We start from the raw sequence: 21,626 nt of genomic DNA, 5'->3' as shown, positions 1-21,626 counted from the left end.
CATGCGTGAGGTCGAGCTACGCCTGCTGATTGACTCCCGTTGTGTACTTGGAGCCGAGTGTTCCAGAACACAACAGGGGGGGGGCGGGAGGTGACGTCATGCCCGCAGTCTGCCCGAGACTGTGTGGCCGGAAGTGGTGCAAATACCTGTCAGGTATCTGCACTCTCCCTCCCCCCTGAAAGGTGTCAAATGTGACACCGGAGGGGGGGAGGGTTCCGATCAGCGGGAGTTCCTTTTTAGGGTGGAGCTCCGCTTTAAAGTGTTGGTTACCCCAGCACTTCATATTCTTGATGTGCCTACTGTACCATGGATTTGTATGAGAAAGTCTCCTGTATTTGTATTCCTTTCTTTATGTGAAATTCCCGTTGTTCCTGCTAGTCCCCTTGTTCTCCGTTTAAAAACTGACTACACTAAGCAGAGTAATCAGGTTCAGTTCTCTAGCTATGCTGTGAAATCTGTGTACTCTCCTTCAATGATCAGACTTGTCCTGACTCGCCCCAGCTGCACAGCCATTCACTGGGAAGCACAGTGTGCTGCGCCCCCCCCCCAGCTCTTTTGCAGAGGGGAATGTGATCACTTATAAAAAAACACACTTTTAATCTATTCAAAAATGTTTTGCCTTTTATTTCTAAAAAAAGAAACCTGTAAAGTTAGCCCAATTTTTTGTATAATGTGAAAGATGTTGAGCTGCGAGACTCATGATCTTTATTTGAAGCAAAAAAATTGTCATTCTCATTTTAGCAAGAATCATGCAGCTGACCCTGTCAGATTATTATTAATTTTTTTTTTCTCCATCTGGAGATTTTCCTTCACTTCCTTTCCCATAACCAAAGTGAGAGGAAATCCTTTCAAATTAATACAATTCCTGGAGGGCCCCCCCAATGGAAGAGTTTGCCTTTATTTATAGTGGAACCTCGGATTACAAGCATAATCCCTTCCAGGAGAATGCTCGTAATCCAAAGTACTCGCATATCAAAGCGAGTTTCCCCATTGAAGTCAATGGAAATTAAATGAAAATAAAAATAATTTGTTCCACATTGACTTTAATGGCATGCAATAGCACATGCGGCCAGAGGTGGGGGAGCGCCGGATATCCTCAGAAACGTCCGGAAAGGCCAGAGGATGCCTCGGCTGACTTTGGAAAGGCTCAGGAATGGAGTATTTTTGAGTCTTTCCGAGCATTACCGAACCGGTGGTGTTCGGCTCCGGCCCCCCCCCCCACCTCAGGCCAAACACAATACTGCACACCGCTTTGGCCTGAATCCTGCTCGTTTTGCGAGACAACACGCGTAAACCGAATTAGGATTTCTTTTAAATACAGTGCTTGTATTGCGAAATGCTCATTAACCGCGTTACTCGCTATCCGAGGTTCCACTGTACTTTAAAAATTCCTGCCATTAATCATTTGGATTCGTTCCGCGTGCAGTGACATGTAGTAGTGATTGGGGATGCTCAGTGCAAAACCATTGCACAGAGCAGGTAAGTATGACAAGTTTGTTTTAAATAAAAAATGCAACATTTACAATCACTTTTAAAGAGGAAGCAAACCCTCTTTTCAAAACAAAAAACCCTGCAAGACACAGGCATAATGAGCTAGTATGCATAGCACAGGGTTTTACAAATTTGCTTGGAATCTAGGAGCCAGCTAAAAAAGTTAGGAGCCAGAAAACGCGCCCCTGTCCCGCCGAGCTCGTGCACAGAAGTAAACGCATACGTGAGTAGTGCCCGCATATGTAAGCGGTATTTGGACCACACGTGAGGTATCGCCGCGATTGGTAGAGCGAGAGCAATAATGCTAGCCCTAGACCTCTGTAACTCAAAACATGCAACCTGTAGAATTTTTTAAACTTTGCCTATGGAGATTTTAAAGGGTAAAAGTTTGTCGCCATTCCACGAGCGGACACAATTTTGAGGCGTGACATATTGGGTATCTATTTACTCGGCGTAACATTATCTTTCACAATATAAAAAAAAAATTGGGCTAACTACTGTTTTATTTTTTAATTAAAAAAAGTGTATTTCTCCCCAAAAAAGTGCGCTTGTAAGACTACTGCGCAAATATGGTGTGACAAAGTATTGCAACGACCGCCATTTTATTCTCTAGGGTGTTAGAATAAAAAATATATGTTTGGGGGCTCCAATTAGAGGGAAGGAGATGGCAGTGAAAACACTGGGGAAGCTCCATTAGAATTGCTGGTTTACTCATGCCAACGGCCACCACAAGATGGCGCCAGATCACAGAAGGAAGCCTAAGCCTGCCGGAGGCCACGGCCCCAATTATCGGCCGGCCGCGATTGCGTGGCGGGGGCGCACAGAGACACAGGATGGGGTATCCTGTGTCTCCGCGCACCCTCGCCTCGCGATCGCATCGGGCCTCGCCGGCCGGTAATTGAGGCCACATCTTTGCGGCCTTCTGCAGGCTTAAGCTTCCCCGGGCGCCAGGTTGCTAATTTTAGTCGCAATTGCGACCGGGCGCCCGTATTTTATCGAGCCCTGGCAAAGCATACTAGCCCATAATGAATTACTTACCTGAGAACGAAGCCCCTGCAGTATGATGCCGTTGGTAGCGGCACGCTCAGTGCGCCTGCGCGCCGTTGTCTTTTTGCTGCATGCGCCGTAGACATCAGTGCCGTCTTTCTTGGAAATATCTCCTTAACGTGTAGGTTTAGGCGATATTTTTTGGACCTACAGGTAATCCTTAATCTAGGTTTACCTGTAGGTCAAAGTGGTCTGTAAGGGTTTACAACCACTTTAACAACTTAAGCCCTGGAAGGATTTACCCTCTTATTGACCATGGCATTTTTTACGATACAAAATCGTGTTACTTTAACTTACAATTGCGACGCTGTACCCAAATAAAATTGTCGATTTTCCCCCCCCCCACAAATTGAGCTTTCTTTTAGTTGTATTTGAATCACCTCTGTGGTTTTTTTTTTTTGTGCTATAAACAGAAAAGGCCAATTTTGGGGAAAAAAAAATACTTTTTGCTGCAACAAATATCCCCCCCCCCCCCCAAAAAAAAAATTTACTTTTTTTTATTGGATTCATTGAAACAATCAGCAAAAATAACCGATTATGAAAATAATTGTTAGATGCCGCTCTAAATTAAAATAATGGTTGCTTTTTTTGATGGCCAGCTTATTGTCAAAGTCTTTATCCTATTTATTTGGATAAAACTTAATGTACAGTTACAAAGTTAAATCTGCATCATCAGATCTGTACTTTTTTTTTTTTTTAGGCCTGATTCACACTTGTGCAGGTTGCAGTTTGCATATTGCAGGTGCATTTTGTGTTTTTCAATGCACATCTTTAAACCATTAAAGTCTATGTAACCCAAAACCAGAAAAAAAAATCCCTAGCCCTTTCCGATGCACAGATGTGAACTGCATCCATAGGGAACCATAGACTGTAGTGCGTTTCTGCAAAACTGAAAATTCACTTTAAAATGCATAGGTATGAACCAGGCCTTCTAGTCCGGTAGTAACCAACTGCATATTAAAAACGGTAAACACATTGTGTGAGGCTGGGGTGGTTGTTTGTTGGGGGGGGAGTCTCCTCACGGAGGGGTGACAGTAATGTAACTTGTAAGAGGATTTAACCTTGACTCATCCCATCTTAAAGCGGTGGTTCACCCTTAGAGAGCACTTTTTAGCCTTAGATTCCTGCTCGTTTTGTCTAGGGGAATCGGCTATTTGTTGTAAAATATGAGCAGTACTTACCCGTTTGCGAGATGCATCCTCTCCGTCGCTTCCGGGTATGGGCTGCGGGAATGGGCGTTCCTTCTTGATTGACAGTCTTCCGAGAGGCTTCCGACGGTCGCATCCATCGCGTCACGATTTTCCGAAAGAAGCCGAACGTCGGTGCGCAGGCGCAGTATAGAGCCGCACCGACGTTCGGCTTCTTTCGGCTACGAGTGCCGCGATGGATGCGACCGTCGGAAGCCTCTCGGAAGACTGTCAATCAAGAAGGAACGCCCGCTCCCGAAGACCCATACCCGGAAGCGACGGAAGAAGATGCATCTCGAAAACGGTAAGTACTGCTCATATTTTAAAACAAATAGCAGATTCCCCTAGACACAACGAGCAGGAATCTAAGGGGGAAAAAAAAAAAATTAATAAATGGGTGAACTCCCGCTTTAAAATCCATTTTAATTTCAATTTTTACTTTTATGGATCTTAAAACCTGTGAGGTTATCCTTTTGTCACTGAAGATTGTGTATATTTATGCTGTTCTTTAAGTACATTGCTTAGTAATTCATGCAGTTTATTTTTTAAAATACACATCTGTTGTAGGTACATATTTTAAAGTTGCATAAAATGTAGGAACATGAACTATACACAATTACATTGGTCTGACTGGTACAAAAAATAAGTTATCTATAGGGTCATACATCATGTATGTATATATTGTCAGTCATTTAAAAATGGCTACAGGAACTGGCTAAAAATAGCATTGCTTTTAGTTATGGTTTTGTACTTATAAAATATGCATAGGAGTCTCGTAAAAATGTCTGCATGATTGTAAATATATAACTTTTTTTTTTTGTGGTTGGAAGCAATTGAATAATTTTCATTCATCAATCACCCTCCTGATAATTTGCCACAGTCCTCAAATCCTATAACTATTGCTTTCAGTAGGTCAATGCCTGGGCTAGGCTCCACGTCTTCACTGGGATTTGATACAAAGCTATATATGTGTAGCTCTTTTCCTCTGACTTCAATGGAGAAGTCCATAGATTTTCACTGAAACCACATTTGCAATACCTGGTGCACGCTAGCAGCATCGGATGCCAGTGGTCTAATCCTATTGCTGTATTATAGTTTTTAGGGGTGATAAGGAAAAGAGGTGACAGTTTAGCCAAGAATGGCTGAAATTGCTCTCAATCTTAATAGTAATGCAGGCAATACATGGGTCGAATTCCAAGCAAATTTTCTTTAAAAAATACAGAAATTTGTGCGTTTTTGTAATCCGATTGTGCCACCATTGATTGCTAAATTCGACCAACCAAGCCTTCAATTTCACCTCCTGTTGCTACATAATAGAAATTTGTGGCCAGGAATCTTTTCTTTCCAGGTCACAGCTCGTGTGCTTTTCTTTTTTGATATTCGTACAAGTCTCCCATCATTGATTAGAAATTTTGTTCATATTTCCAACATGCCCTTTCTCTCAAATTTGATGGCCGCATGAAAATCAGCTGTTGCTGCAGTCCACAAATACTGCGATTCTTTTCCGAACGAAAATTCTTATTTTCAAAAGAAAATTTGTTAGGAGTTCGACCCATGTTATGACCGGCTTGCGCTTTCCCACTTTAACCAGAAGGATAATAGTATGGCAAGTTCCAGATGCGGGTTGAGAAAGTTGGAAATAAACTCTGTGTATTTCTGTCAACATAGCTGGAGACTGTTGGGATTTCTTCTTTGTGTGAGTTTGTATCGCCAGACGCTGCAAAGTTGACAGGGCAGTTTGAGTTCCACAAATCCATCAGCTTCACCTGTTGGTTTTCTCGCTCTATAGAACTCAGGAAATCTTTCAAGACTTGTTTGAATATATAGACTATCTCCCAAGGTAGCACATCGTTTTCTGCCAGAACTTCCCGAAACCTGGAGGGCAGACAAAGTCAGATTTTACACAGAAGCTCATATATTCAGACAGATGTTGACAATTTCATGTAGGATCTGAAAGCAAATTTGGCTTGTTATGACTAGGGTTGTCCCGATTCCGATACGAGTATCGGTACAGATACCAAGCATTTCTCAGATTACTTGTACTCTGGGAAAATGCTCCGATACTTTACCGATACCTGACTCTCCCTCCATGCTACTGTGTCCCCCCCTCCGTGGCGCTGCCTTTCTGCTCCCCCCCTCCGTGGCGCTGCCTTTCTGCTCCCCCCCTCCGTGGCGCTGCCTTTCTGCTCCCCCCCTCCGTGGCGCTGCCTTTCTGCTCCCCCCTCTGTGGCGCTGCCTTTCTGCTCCCCCCCTCCGTAGCGCTGCCTTTCTGCTCCCCCCCTCCGTGGCGCTGCCGTCCTCGGTTCCCCCCCTCCGTGCCGTTGCCGTCCTCGGTCCCCCCTCCGTGCCGCTGCCGTCCTTGGTCCCCCCCCCTCCGTGCCACTGCCGTCCTCGGTCCTCCCCCCTCCGTGCCGCTGCCGTCCTCGGTCCCCCTCTCCGTGCCGCTGCGTCCTCGGTCCCCCCCCCCTCCGTGCCGTCCTCGGTCTCCCCCCCCTCCGTGCCGTCCTCGGTCCCCCCCCTCCGTGCCGCCCTCGGCCCCCCCCCTCCGTGCCGCCCACAGGTCCCCCCCCTCCGTGCCGCTCGCCAGTCCTCGGTCCCCCCCCCCTCCGTTGCCGCTGCCGTCCTCGGCCCCCCCCCCTCCGTGCCGCTGCCGTCCTCGGTCCCCCCCCCTCCGTGCCGCTGCCGTCCTCGTCCCCCCCCATCCGTGCCGCTGCCGTCCTCGGTCCCCCCCCCCCTCCGTGCCGCTGCCTCCTGTCCATTCATTGCAGCTGAGAAAGGGACTGGGAATCTGTGTCCCTAGTCCCTTTCTCGTCTTAAAGGGGAGATGTCAGAGGTCTGTTGAGACCCCTGATATCTCACCAAAGCCCCCCCAAAAGGGCTAATTAAAAAAAAAAGAAAAAGAAATTGCAATAAATAATTTAAAAAATAAACTGTAAATAATAGAAAAAAAAACACACTGACAATCCACTACCCCCCCCCCCCCTAAAAAAACAAAACAAATCGCTAAAAAAAAATTGTAAAAAATAAAAATCGTGCAAAAAAATAAAAAATAAATACTGTCACAAAAGTGTCAGTATTCGGTATCGGCGAGTACTTGAAAAAAAGTATCGGTACTTGTACTCGGTCTCAAAAAAGTGGTATCGGGACAACCCTAGTTATGACTTTTGAAGCTCCACTAAAAATATTGAAACAGAAAGCTAATTGGGGAAGACATTAGTAGGAGCTTTTAAATATTAAATGAAACAATGTTGGGCAGCATCTGTAGTTTCCATAGGTACCAATAGAGGTGGCGTATACTTATCCTAATCTTGGCTAATTTTAGAGAAATGGCAAGCCGAATCTGTGTATGTTCTTGTAGATTTGCAACAGGCTGAGATGGCATGTCGCCCTCCCCCCAATATTTTATTTTTATAGTTGTATTGTTCCAAAGCATTGACACCTTTTTGCATATCAAACATCTGCATATCATTTGCTTGTCTGTCCCCTGGAATTTGTCCATGTCTGTTTTACTTGTGTTATTCAAGATTTCCTAAAATATACAGTATAGTAATAAATTAGAACCTGTTCTTTTGAGTATAGAAGTGGCTAAACTCATTATGTTTGGTACCAGCTTAGTGGCATTGATCTCCACTTTCTAAATTCAAGGGTAACTGTATGGTTGGAAATATGAAAGCCGCCACCGGTGACCTGTGTGGGATTTTTTTAACCTGCAGGCAATGGGCAGTCATCTTGGTGCATCAGTGACCTAAATTAGGAAATGCAGCTCCTGAAAGCGGTATTAAATCCAAAAGCAAAAATATAATATTGCAGCTTATCAGTCAGATGTGGTGGCTACATTCTTCTCTTTTTTGGGGCTTTATTCCCTCGTCACCTGGTGATCTGGCCAGTAACAGACCGCCTGTATTAGAGCGCCCCTACTCTGAAGGAACACAGAGGCACATTTGAACAGTAGCATTCAGTCTGGAGAGGGGAGTGTTAGATGGATTAGCAGATTTAAATACAATAACAAATGGAAGCTGAACTCCAGCCAATACTTTATAAGCATTACAGGAAAAAGTTTTATTTTTTTGCCCTTTTTGGATAATTGTTTTAAATGGATACCTGATTATTGTAAGCACCACTGCAGGTTGAATGGTTTGTCTATGTAACGATCTCTCTGCAACAGAGCTTGTTTGTTTGAAAAGGGATCTTGCTGACCAGATCACTAGGAAAAACTAGAATAGAGCCTAAAGTATGCAGCCATCACATCCAAGAATTAGTAAATCTGTAATCCTTAATACAGCTTGGTCCTTTCTAGGTCCTGAAACCAATACGAGTCATTCACTCGTTTGGTTTCACTCATGTTGACATTCACTCTTTATTTAATCAACCAGATTCCCATTAGTTTGCAAACCTAGAAAAGGCCGAGTGTTTTCCGTCTTCCCCTAGATAGACAAACTTATAGTAAAATCATTTAAAAACACTATAGGTTTTAATGTTTGTCAGATAACACCCACTATTCATAGGTTTCTGTGGTATTTTGACCTCAGTGTATGTATGTATAGAAACTGCCTATAAAAAGATTCATCTGTTAAAATGCACACTTTATCTTAAAGTGGGAGTTCCCCCCTCAAAACAAAAAATTTCTAACAATACATTCACTGCGCGTAGGCTGGTCTTTTTTTTTTTTTTTTCGTACATACCTCGATATCGCCGTTTCATCCCTTGGCTTCCGGGTATGATTCTTGTGGGGCTGGGCGTTCCTAGTTGATTGACGTTCCTCCGTCCGACGCATACTTGACGTCACGACTTTCCGAAAGAAAGGCCGAACGTCGCTGCGTGGGCGCCGTATAGAGCCGACTCTATACAGCGCCTGCGCAATGACGTTCGGCTTCTGTCGGAAAGTCGTGACGCGCAGAATGCGCCGGTCGAAGGAACGTCTATCAACTAGGTCCAGCAAGAATCATACCCGGAAGCCGAGGGATGAAACGGCGATAACGAGATATGTACGAAAAAAAAAAAAACCCAGCCTACCCGCAGTGTCATCAGTCTTCTGAATGTGAATTTTTTTTTAGGGGAACCTCCACTTTAAGGTTTGCATATAAACAAAAAACTATACCAAAAACACAAATGTATGTGTTGCTCTAATAAATCCGTTGCCTTCAACAAATTTTCCTGCAAACAAAAATGTTTTACTTGAAAGCTGAAATGTCTTTATTGGATATACAATTCAATTCTATTATGTTTTGTTTAAGTTGCTTTAACAAGCTCATGAATGCTTTATATTTTTCTAGGTATAGTTTTCCACAGCTCTACCATGGCAAATGGGGGTTATTTCTGAGATATATATACCTGCTGAGCACTGTCCCCGTGTGGCATGGCTGAATCTGAGAGCACAGAACTTCCAGTTGCTTTTGTTCTGTAACGGGGATGCTTGGCTTCAAGCTGTAATCGTTCTCAGCCAGTTATAATCCACTCCTGTTTTTCTGCACCCTCTGCTCATTTTCAATCTCGTTGCAGTAACCTTTCACGCTCTCCTAGGTGCCACTGCAGCTCCCTTAGCAAAGTCTTGGTTACAACTTCTGATCCAGGGTACTGAGTGGTCTTGTCAGAATCATTCTTCGACCATTTCATCCAACCGAAGAACGGCATCTTTGTTGCCTTCCAAGCTAAAATAAATGATTGTACATGTTATAGGTCAGATGTATTAAATATCCTGTTGCCAACCATTTATGAATAGGAAATTTATCATTGCTGTACCAAAAGCAGTGGGCAGCCTAATGTTTTATACGATTAATAAGCTATGCCAGTTAACCAGTTTGTGTAGGGACTTGGCTTTGTTTGGTATCAAATTATCTTCTAACTCTCCTGCTGCATCAATGTTAAAAAAAAACTACAATAGGTATGGGGACGAGCAAGAAAATTAGGCAAGATCTTGTGTAAATTGATAAAGTTGTTTTGCAGTAGCCAACATCCATCCTCCTGACATGCAAGGTTCAATTTTTTTTTTAGAAATACATATACACAGTATTCAGTTAATGAAGCAAATATTTAAAAGTTTGATCAAATAATAGATTGAGGTAACAATTGAAGCTTACCAGTTCTTTGGTTCCTTTTAACAGTTGGAAAAATATTTCAGTGTGCACTTTTTACTAAACAAATTCTTTAAAAATCTTCAGTGGATTCCTGGGAAAACATAGTGCAGCATCATTAGTGTCCAGTGGATATCGCCCCCCAATTAAAGCTGCCCCTGTCTTTGGCTCTGTATTGTAATAGAATAGCGATGGAATCCTGTTGATTGCATCTGAGAAGATTATGGACAGCTTTGTATGGACTGACTGCATCTGCCTGTTCTATAAAGTTGAGCAGGTCACATGATCTTGTGCTCGTCTACATGTCACTTGCGTTTTGAGTCACTACAGGTAACTTAAAAATAGAATCTGTTCATTTACTAATTGTACCTCCCCAAAATACCACGTAGAAGCTACTGCTCTAAGTTGTGTACAACATCTATTGTATTTGCCAATTTAAATGCGTGATATTTGCAACAGTTCAAGGGAAGCATTATGTAATGACATGTAATGGCTATTTTGCATGTACTGTCACAAAGGCAAACACTAAAGCAAAGGAGTTGTTAAAATGAGATCTTTACCATTATTTATGATGATCAAGTGCTGGAATTTAATCCATTCCTTTCTCTTTGGTCCCGTTAGGATAGCATGTAGAAGATACTGGTTCATGACGATATTCGTGAACTAAAGGTCGCTGGAGCCGTCCCCCCCTCCTGTTTTTTTCCCCCTCTTCCGTTTCAGTTATCTAGTCTCTTTTTATTAGTCCTGAACCCCGGGCATGAGGAGACAGCTCCACTTTCTTACTTCCTTTCGAGATTACTGGTTTTGCAGCTTGGAATCCTCTCAGCATTGTTGCATATTTTTTTTTTCATTCCCAGAGATGCTGAATTGTTGGCTAACAGAGGCTGTGTTAATGTGCCCTAGATGCCATACAACATAACACATGACGTGCATGGCAGTTATTAAAGCAGATATTATACGCTGAAAAAATTCAGATGTCAACATTAATAAGGCTCAGCTGGAAGCTTTTCACATTGCATTGTATATGGTACTATGAAGGTCTGAAGGAGCTGGGGCGCATAATGACAGAACTGTCTTTGCAAATTTTAAGACAAATTGAAAGCTTGACTTCTTACCACCTATTTTTATTAATTAATGTTCATTTTGTAGTCTGAAAAATTAGTCATAGTAAGATTAGGGCTAGCTGTGTGTGTCTTTTTTTATTTATTTATTTTTTATAATTTTTGCAAAAGTTAGCCTCATGTCTTCTCCTGGATTATACGTCTGGGTCACAGATGAGCTTGCAGAATTTTAACGTGATTACTGGTTCTTACAAAAAACACAGATCTTTGCATATTTTAAGAAGTCTTGTATGGCATTATGAAGGTTGCTAAAAAGGGCATATTCAGAAGGTGTGTGTTTTTTATTTATACAAACTTTAGTCCCAGAAAAGATAGTGGGGACCAGTGAGGAGGCGCAGCGCGACTTGCGCAGTAGGGAACCAGGAAGTGAAGCCACAAAGCTCCATTTCCCGATTCCCTCACCAAGGATGGTGGCCGGGCTGCCGAGAGCTGATCGATCGGCCTCGGCTGCCGACAGTCGTGGGCAACCTGACAGGTAAGTGTCTATTAAAAGTCAGCAGCTGCAGTATTTGTAGCTACTGGCTTTTAATATTCATTTTTTTTTTTTTTCTTTTTTTTTTAGGCAGACCTCCTCTTTAAATAGGGTTGGTTAGAAATGAAAGAATTTGGCACAAAGGTGACAGATTAACACAAATAACTGGCGTTATCTGAAATTGTTCTCTAATTTTGATCAATGTTCTTTTTCAAATCTCATTGAATTTTTTATTCTGTTTCAAAATATAATGTAGCTCATGAAATATGCTTAAAGGGGTTGTAAGGAATTTTTTTTTTTCATAATAAGCATCCTTTACCTGCAGACATTCATTCCTGTTTTCACTTCCTCATTGTTCGTTTTTGATCAGAAGTTGCTCTATTTCTTCTCTGTTCTGTTCACTTCCTGCTTGTCTGATTTTACTGACCACCGTGATGGGAGGCTTTACTGCGGTGGTCAGTAACATGCTCACCCCCTCCTGGGAACTTCATCTGTGCGGCAGGACGCTCTCTACGTGTTAGAGACTTCAAGGAGGGTGAATTACTGGGCGTGCCGCAATGCATACTGGGAAATGTAGTTCTTACGTGAACGAGCGATGCAAACCAGGAAGTGAATGAGAGAACAGAAACTAGAACGCTGGAGGTGATATAGATGAAGGAATTTAATAGGTATTTACTCGTTTTTTAACCACTTAAGACCCTGACCAAAATGCAGGTAAAACACCAGGCCCCCTTTTTGCGATTCGGCACTGCGTCGCTTTAAACGGACAATTGTGCGGTCGTGCGACGTGGCTCCCAAACAAAATTGGCATCCTTTTTTTTCCCCCACAAATAGAGCTTTCTTTTGGTGGAATTTGATCACCTCTGCGGTTTTTATTTTTTGCGCTATAAACAAAAATAGAGCAACAATTTTGAAAAAAATGCAATATTTTATACTTTTTGCTATAATTAATATCCCCAAAAACATATATAAACATTTTTTTCCCCTTCAGTTTAGGCTGATACGTATTTTTCTACCTATTTTTGGGTAAAAAAAATCGCAATAAACGTTTATCGATTGGTTTGCGCAAAATTTATAGCGTTTACAAAATAGGGATAGTTTTTATTGCATTTTTTAATTTTTTTACTACTAATGGCGGCGATCAGCCACATTTTTGGGAACCATTGTCATTTTCACAGCAAAAAATGCATTTTAAAATGCATTGTTTATTGTGAAAATGAGTTGCAGTTTGGGAGTTAACACCACAAGGGGCGCTGAAGGGGTTATGTGTTCCCTGAAGTGTGTTTACAACTGTAGGGGGGTGTGGCTGTAGGTGTGACGTCATTGATTGTGCGTCCCTATATTAGGGAACACACAATCGATGACAGTGCCACAGTGAAGAACGGGGAAGCCGTATTTACACACGGCTCTCCCCGTTCTTCAGCTCCGGGGGACCGATCGCAGGACTGTAGCGGTGATCGGGTCCGCGAGTCCCGTGGCCGAAGTCACGGAGCTTCGAACCAGGCCGCGGGAGCGCGCCTGCGACCCACCGCTGGGCGTTATACAATCGCGTACAGGTACGTGATTGTGCCCAGCGGTGCCATTCTGCCGACGTATATCGTCGTTAGGCGGTCCTTAAGTGGTTAACAGAATCATTACACTATTCTGTCTACCTTGCAGACATTATTTTTAGGCAAAACATGTATTTCCTTTACAACTCCCTTTAACAAAACTGCTCCTTTATTCCTGTGATAATTTCAAATAGTGACCTTGACCTTGACAGTGACCTTGACTTCCAACCTGAAGTGTGAGCTGCAGGTTGGAACAGCAGCTGTATTTTATTGAATTTGGGCTAAATATAATTTCTCAGAGTGACAAGTTTTTTAAGATTTGAAAGTCCGCCTTCTTGTGTAAATCTACCCGCTCCCCAAAAGACAGGACGTGTTTTTTACTGACTGGATCAGGTGAAAAAAAGTAAAATCCTGAAAAAATGAATGTAGCAACCACAACTAAGGATTGTGAAGCTGCAATATTAAATCTTTGGGGTTAACATTGTTTTTCAAGTTGTAATAGAGATATTAAAATATTTTTTTTGTTTTCTCTCCTAGGGCACGTTATGAAAATGCATATGTTCAGGAGTTCAGAAATCTAGAAGTTCAAGAACTGAAAACTTACAGCAGGGCTGGTAATGGCTTTTATTTTGCTAATGTTTCTTTGTTTGCCTTAGTTTTGGTTGTAATCAAGTGTAATGATGCATCACTTTTTTATTTTTTTGCATTTCATTTTTGTTTTAATGTCTACTGTAAAGCAGCCATAGATGGATCGACTGCTCGGCCGGGGTTCAGCAGTGACATGGACAAGATTCATCTATTGGCAGGCTGGTTCTACTGAATTCAATCCATCCATCAACTTTCAGTACAACCAGCCTCTTGGATTTTTTGAATGCTGTTACTGCTGCTGGCTGTTTAAGGATGGCTACCACCAGCAGAACACAGTAACGCTATGGGAGGGATTCCACTATCAACATTGGAGGAATTAAGCAAATTTCTTTCCTGCAATCCATGGGTGCAGGAAAGAACATTGTGCAATCTGTGGCTTGTTTAAGGCCATCTTCTACTAGATTTGCCAAAAATGATGCACATAGTAAAAAAGTCGGAAAATCCAACAGTTTGTACTCTCCATAAGACAATTGTTGTTGGCTTCTCCACGGACAAATGTTGGATAGTATGCCAACAAATGTGTGTTGTCGGATCAATCCGATCGTATGCACACAAGGTCCTTTGGACAAAACTCCAAAGTACAAACACGCATGCTCAGAAGCAATGCTCACCATAACACAACATTAGCAGAAGTTGCCCAAAGGGTGGTGCTAATAAGCTCAAAAAACATGTAGTTTTGTGTTTGTTGGCCAACAAATCAAAAATCCTACGCTTTGTCCGATGAAAATCCGAGTGTGTATTTTTGACACAAGTGTGTGTGTTTTTTTTTGTTTTTTTTTAACTCAACGTTGACTTAATAATGATAGGGTCACAGTACTTAATACTGCATTGCAAAATACGTTGTATTACCCTTTCCAAAAATACATTGTCTAGTCTTAGTGTATGGGGATACCACATGTGAGACTTTTCACAGCCTAGCCACATAAAGGGGCCAAAAATTTAAGCTGTACCCTTTTTAACCCCTTAGTGCTGGACCGTATGAACATATGTGGCCTCGGCTTGAAGGGGTTATACTGGGGTGATGACGGTACCATTTTTTTTTTTTTTTAGAGGGCCCAGTGGTCGTCTTTTTAGCGAAAACAATCCAATGTGGCTAAAAGCTGCTCGCTGTTAAACTAAAGAAGCAGGAGGATGCCCTCTTCCGCTGCTCTTCCCTGGCCTCCCATCCCGATTCACGATCTGACGATCCTTAGCTTTTATTGGTGTCGGACTATAGTACCATTGTGGGAAATGAGGCGAGGATAATTTAACAGAAGTGAAGTGTGTTAGGCCTAGTACACACGAGAGGATTTATCCGCGGATACGGTCCTGCGGACCGTTTCCGGGGATAAATCCTCTCGAGGATTTCAGCGGATTTGGATCCGATGGAGTGTACTCACCATAGGATCGAAATACGCGCCAAAATCCCCTCGCGATGACGTGTCGCGTCGTCGCCGCGATGATGACGCGGCGACGAGCGCGACGCTGTCATATAAGGAATTCCACGCATGCGTCGAATCATTACGACGCATGCGGGGGATCCCTTCAGACGGATTGATCCGTGAGTCTGTACAGACCAGCGGATCAATCCGTTGGGATTGATTCAAGCGGATAGATTTGTAGACATGTCTACAAATTTTTATCTGCTGGAATCGTGAAATTCCCCTGCGGATAAATATCCGCAGGAATGTACACACCATAGAATCTATCCGCTGAAACGATCCGCTGAGATTTTTTCAGCGGATGGATTCTATGGTGTGTACGGGGCCTTGGGGTGCATCTCTTGAGGAAAGGCAATAGAGCGGGAGGTCTGTTTTAACTCTCTCGGTACCTGATGCCGTTTCATGGCAACATTCAAACCCCTTATGTTATAAGAGAATTGTTAAAGTAGCCATTGTGTCAGTGGTGTATGAGCTCACAGAACAATCTATACTATCTAGGGTGGGGAGGGAAGAGAAAAAGGGTGAGTAAGGAAAAGGGAGGAGAGAGCATAGAACAAGATAGACATTTACAACTATAATGCTATTGGGAGTTGTGGACTAACGCGCAACAAAATGCTGTGGTCCCTATGTGACAGGGGAGAGCGAGAAGCCATTGAGACCTTTAGAAAGGGTCAGACAAGTAATATATGCGTTCAGCAACGCACTGGCCAGCCCCAAAAGGAGGGGGGTTTGGAACATACAAAAAAGATAAAGCGTGAAACCGGGTCGTTGAGCACTCGGCCAAAATAAGTATGAAAGGAATTAAACTCTAGCAATGCAAAAGCTAAAACAGAGTAACTTGGATTGTAGTCCATAAAAAGCAATCGCTTAGTAATGTAGTAGAGAAATTAAGACAGTGACTATTTTCACATTTCCGTCAGGCCTCAGGTTGTAAAGAGAGGAGTCTGTATAGGAAAATGTCACAAAAACTTATATACAGTGCAATAGCCACGATAGATGTGTATGCAAAAGAACGCACAGCGTGTCTTACCCATTTTTCTGAGAAGAACCTGGTGTCGCCCTGCGTTTCTTTTTTAAAGGGGGTTTTTGTCCATTGGGGGTCCAAGTTTATAGAGAGCACTGGTATAGGATCTTGCCATCCCAGGAACTCCATTGGAGGCATACCTATTTAATTATAGAAGGCTGGGATGATCTTCCAGGAACCCGGAGCGTAGAAGAGCGGCTATTTTTTGGTGGCGATCAAGCAGGATGGGAAATCCCCCATCTGTAAGTGGCACCATCTGCTTTCAGCTGTTCAAGAAGGGGTTTGAGAGCCCTGCCACGTTGCAATTTCTCCCTAGAAAGGACAATTTTTAATGACCGCACCAGCCAAATCAATATTCGGGATGCCCCACAGCTCGATCATGATGCCGTTCTATAGGTTGGTCGGCTGTGAGATTGCGTGGTCTCAGGGTGCTGTGACAGTCAAATCTCAGCGGGTTAGTGACAGGCCTACCAAGGATTGTGTTCAAGATACCCTAGATTGAGGGTTCAAGGTCACTATCTTTAGTTGCCTCTGTCAAAAACCCTGATACGCAGTCCTCAAGCTTACAAAGCGAGGAGCGGTGGGCAAATGCTGTGTCTTCTACTCTGGCCGGCAGGTGTGACATATCAGATCTCACTGCCTGTGATTTAATTTTTTAATGCATTTCTCAAGTGCTATGGAACATACCTGCTAGTTCCTCCTTGAGATCGCTTACTAGAGAAGACGTTTTCCAAGCCAGCAGGGAATCCATAAGCTCTGAGCAGCAGGAGGAAGAGGAGCTCACCCGGATTAAAGCCACGTGTGTGGGAGGATCTTCAAGGGATCTCGAAGCTCTGGCCTGCATGTTCCTTGTGTTAGGATGTGTCTCTCTGTGGTGAGAAAATCTTTAATGGAGCCCGGGGAGGCTAGATTGACGGCCGATCCTCTCCCCGACCTCTTACTAAGTGCTTGTGCAGGATCCGGAGGCTTTAGAAGGCATCGCTAGAGAAGTTGGGGCCGGAGTCTGGACGGAGCTCTTTAGACACGTCCGTTCAGTGCCGTACGTAGACCACCTTAAAAGCTTTATAAAGAAGCCAGCAGGTGTATAGTGCCATCTGGTCAGAAGTTTATAATTGATCTCTGTAACTTTAGATTGTGAGCTAGTTGGAAGATAGAACATTGGTTATCTGTTTTAAAGGATGTTGTAGATCCTTTTCCCAGCTTGTCAAAAAAGTAGGCCAAGATTTGGTCTTGAGGGATAGTAAAGCTTTGTAGAGTAGAGGGATGATTTTCTGCCAGAGGTTGTTGGCCAATATGTTTTCCACTGGAGTTACATCTGCGATAGTGAGCTGTGGTTAGTAGGGAGGTTATTGGAAGAAGTCCGTTAGCAGATAGGACATGAAGAATAGGCTTTTAGCTGATCCAAGTGCAGAATTGGTGGATCTAGCTCCCCTGTGGGAAAAAAAGTGACCCTGTTGGGTGCATCAAGGGTGAATTGTAAAGCCATTAAATGCGTTTTGTGAGTCCTAAATCGTTCGATAATCTATTCAAGATGATTGCTTAAAAAAATAGTTCTGGAAGTCAGGGAGGAGCTATCCTCTTTTCCGATTTCAGTTTGGAGAGATGGTTTTTGTGAGATGCGGGGATGTTTATGGGCCAGATGTTCTTGCGCCACCAGCCTCAATTTGAAAGTCAATCCTAGTGAAAGTCTAAGGGGTAAAACCAGTCACAAAGTCTCTGGTGTTGAGCTGCTATTGTCAAGGACAGGCTACTTCTGAATCCACCAATACTAAATAAGACAACTTGTGGAAAGGGCTTATGCTCTTAGGGCTATGTACCTCAGGTAATAGAGCATATGTATGCATGCATATAATGCACACCATTCAAAAGACTAATATGCAAGTAATGATAAAAGAGAACGCACACATCTTTTAAATGGTATTTATTTACGAAAGGCAAATCCACTTTTCATTTCAAGTGCTAACTGCACTTGAAATTGCACTTGGAAGTGCAGTCACTGTAATCTGAGGGTAGATATGAAATGAGGGAAGCTCTGCTGATTTTTATTATCTAATCATGTGCAAGCTAAAATGCTGTTTTTATTTTCTTTGCATGTCCCCCTCAGATCTACAGCGGACTGCAAGTGCACTTCAATACAATGTTAAATGCAGTTTGCACTTGTAGTGCAAAGTGGATTTGCCTTTAGTAAATAACCCCCCTAAGTCTGAAAAATAGGCCTGGTCCTTAAGTGGTTAACCACTTCATAAGGGGCTCAATTCTGGCACTCCTCTCTTGCATGTAAAAATAATTTTTTTTTTGCTAGTAAATTACTTACAGCCCCCAACATTCTATGTTTTTTTTAAAAAAAAATTTAGCAGACACCCTATGGAATAAAATGGCGTCATTGCAAATTTCTAAATTGCAAAACGGTAAAGTTAGCCAATTTTTTTTTTTTTTTTTTGTATGATATGAAAGATGTTCTGCTGAGTAAATGGATACCCAACATGTCCTGCTTTAAAATTGCACACACTTGTGGAATAGCTCTAAACTTTTGTATGTGATAATCTCCATAGGCGACGTTTTAAATATTTACAGGTTACCAGTTTAGAGTTAGAGGAGGTCTGGTGCTAGAATTGTTGCTCTCAGTCTAACGTACGCAGCGATACCTCACGTGTGGTTTGAACAGGGTTTACATATGCGTGCACGACTTTTTTTTTTTAAATTGTTACTCAAGCATTTTGGTAAAATTTGATAATCTAAAGAAATATTATTTCTCTTATCGTCCATGGACGGACACAGCTCCTTAAATCTTGACAAGTGGGTTATGTTCCCTGTTTACAGGAGAGGACTAGGCAGAAACATGTTAATAGTTAAATACATGTTACATTAACAGAGTTGAACAGCCCCGCCCAGGGGGCGGTCCCTCCAGACATAACCCTCCTCACTGCAGCTTGCAGCCCCAGTTTCGTTCTGCCTAGCAAAGGAGAAGGACGTATGGCTCCCTTTGGGCCCAGCGCCCTGAGGAGAAATTTTATTTTATTTTACTTTACTTTTTCTTGAAGAATCTTCTTTCAACTGTTGGCTGAGAGACAGGCTGGATATTATAGATCCTTGTAGTCTACTCAGTCCGACCAGCAAGCGTGGGCACACCTTTGCAAAGAGGCTTGGTCTGCCACGCCATACCTCATGACTCCTGAGGTGGCCGGTGAGCTTTGCTCCGAGGTCCACATATGACTGAGCTGTGGTGTTGTCTCAATCACAGTGGACCGGGCCGACAGCTACCTCCATTGCGGTTGTAGGTCTGTCAGGAATGCGTCAGCGAGTCCTCGCTCGGACGGGTAAGTACAGTCCCTCCTGCTTCGGTGGGTTGGTACAGCTGGGCATTCCTGGGGTTTGGGGTCCCTTCTCCCTTCCCTGCTCCTTTCCCTTGCTGCATTGCTAACATTGCCGCTGTCAGGGGGGAGGGGGCCTTCCTGAGGGGACTGTGTTATCTGGCCTGTGCTTTTTCTTTTTTGTATTGGCTTTCCTGTGAGGTAAAAAGCCCTGTGATGAGCACAGATGTTTATGATTATACTTCAGCAGACGCTGACTGATTGGTGACACCTGTAATGGTTTGCTTTTTATGCTGTATCTGTGACTTGTCCTTAATAAAACAGCCCTAGGAGGCTTTTCCTGTTTAAACACAGGTCCCTGCAAAAGTTACCTCACGGTTCTTTTCCTCTCACAGGCAGCACTGGGCAGTCTCCTCCTGAGGGAGTCCCCTGGTTACCCCTGGTCAGCGCAGCAAGTGAGTGAGAGGCCCTGTATGGGGCTCTAGGAGCTTTGTCTATTTGTATGGACAGGTGTGCATATTATAATACACACTATGTAAATATTGGAGTCAGTATCTGTGTCCTTCCCCACATGCTGGTGGTGCAGCAGGTGTTAGCACCTGTGATTCCCACAGAGTTTTTATTGTTAGTCCTGGACACAGTTTGTTGCCAGGGTGGGGGTGGACTGCGGGCCGGGGCGGTAAAAGAGTGCCCCTTCCCCCCGTTATCCCCTGGGGAATGCTCTGTTATGGAGCCATGGACTAGGTACCTAGTTAAAAAAAAAAAAAAAAAAAGGCAGAATAAGGCATTTATGGGTGCGCTTTTTACTGCTGCAAGGGACTCTCCTAAGCTGCATAGTGCAGCTGGGTTTCCGCCGAGGGCTCGGTCTTTTTTGGATCACACAAATCAGACCGCTGTGTAGGTTTTTTCCTTCTGTGCCCTTCTTTGATAACTTCTGAGATGCGGAATGAGAAAAGCCACTGAGGGCTTTTGTAGTCCCTCACCGCCGGGCGGGAACCCCTACTTGTATGGATCTGACTGATAGAAGATCCGAAGTACTGACCCGTTCCATGTTTACCATGCTGGGGTCTGGCTTGCGGCCTATTGTGGCCACTACACTGGGGTCTCAGTGGTCGCTGGCGCTATTTTTTTGGGAGATTTTTCAATTACATTGAAAACTCCCATTGGCGCCCATTTTGTCGTAGCCACGCTATGGCGCAGCTTACATTGTGCTGGCCTTTTTCCTGTGGCCGCGTTCTGAACGCTCGGCGGCCATCTTGGAGTAGTCCTGACCCCTAGTGCTGTATACAACTCACAGAGTGAGCATTTTGCACCAGACAGTGGAGGAGCACCGACTCTCTCCTGAGGTTATTAGCCTAGCGGACCAGCTGGTCCAGGGCCTCATATAGGTCTGTGATGCTTCATTGAATGCTGCGCCCTTGTTATCCAGGGCGTCTGTTTCAGAATGGTTTTATGCACACGGTGGTGTAGTGCTTAACTCCATTACTTGGCAGCAAAAGAGTCATTGGTTCAAATCTGCACACTGACGCCAATCTGCCTGGAGCTTGCATTGTCGCTCCCTGTGTCTGTGTGGGTTTCCTCCGGGTACTCCGGTTTCCTCCAAAGACATGTGTGCATACACCTACATAATATACATACACACTATGTGTGTGTGTATTATTTAGGGGCAACCCTCCCAGGCCGTCAAAGGCCCAGCTGGGGGACTAATCTGTCCCTGGGTGCATAAGCCGATCACGCCGGCACCCAAATCCTGCCAATGTATATAGCCTTCCCTCCCTGTCTCTAGGTGGGAGGGGCGGCTTGCAGGTTCACAATTCAGTGAAACCTCCCTGCTCTACGACTAGTGGGTCTGCGAGGTGGTCTCTTCGGAGTACTAGATAGGGTTTCCTCCTATCCACAGAACAAAGTTCTGTCCTTGTGTCTTCCCCTCCCGGCACGTCGGTCTGCCTTGGGCAGTGTGGGATTTGCTAAGCTGCAAGGTAATTTTACCTTTCCTGCAGGACGAGAGTTTTGGGGTTTTCTATGGGCCTCAGGCCCTAAATACCTTTGTGAACGTCGGGTAGTTCCGCATGGAATCCATTTGTTCGGTGGTAGCTGCGCTTCATCCGGGGGATGTCCTGACGTCCTCGGACATCAGGGACGCATACATGCATGTCCCGTTTTGCACATGTCACAGTGTTTTTTTCTGTGCTTCGTGATGAGAGAAGGGTCTCTGTCAGCCTGTGGCCCTCCCTTTTGATCTGGCGTCAGCACCATGGGTTTTCAGCTAGGAGCTCGCACTTA

General features: G+C 43.8%; 2 protein-coding genes across 2 annotated transcripts in view; one reads left to right on the top strand and one right to left on the bottom strand.

The window, feature by feature from the left end:
• TDRD9 (tudor domain containing 9) overlaps window positions 1–21,626 on the top strand; it is a 195,750-nt gene that overhangs the window by 6,904 nt on the left and 167,220 nt on the right. Inside the window, exon 2 of the mRNA XM_040333083.1 lies at window positions 13,477–13,553. Coding sequence (XP_040189017.1) covers window positions 13,477–13,553 — 77 coding nt within the window. The remainder of the gene's footprint in view (window positions 1–13,476; window positions 13,554–21,626) is intronic.
• Window positions 4,534–10,335, bottom strand: RD3L (RD3 like). Its single transcript, XM_040333082.1, is given in 6 exon segments — window positions 4,534–5,600; window positions 9,057–9,156; window positions 9,159–9,192; window positions 9,194–9,217; window positions 9,219–9,373; window positions 9,803–10,335. Coding segments are annotated over 5 exon segments (588 nt in total). The 5' UTR covers window positions 9,357–9,373; window positions 9,803–10,335; the 3' UTR covers window positions 4,534–5,308.

This window comes from Rana temporaria, chromosome 13, assembly GCF_905171775.1.
Source record: "Rana temporaria chromosome 13, aRanTem1.1, whole genome shotgun sequence".
In the NCBI taxonomy this organism is placed as follows: domain Eukaryota; kingdom Metazoa; phylum Chordata; class Amphibia; order Anura; family Ranidae; genus Rana; species Rana temporaria.
The sequence above is the reverse complement of the archived record's forward strand: the minus strand, read 5'-3'. Positions and strand labels throughout refer to the sequence as shown.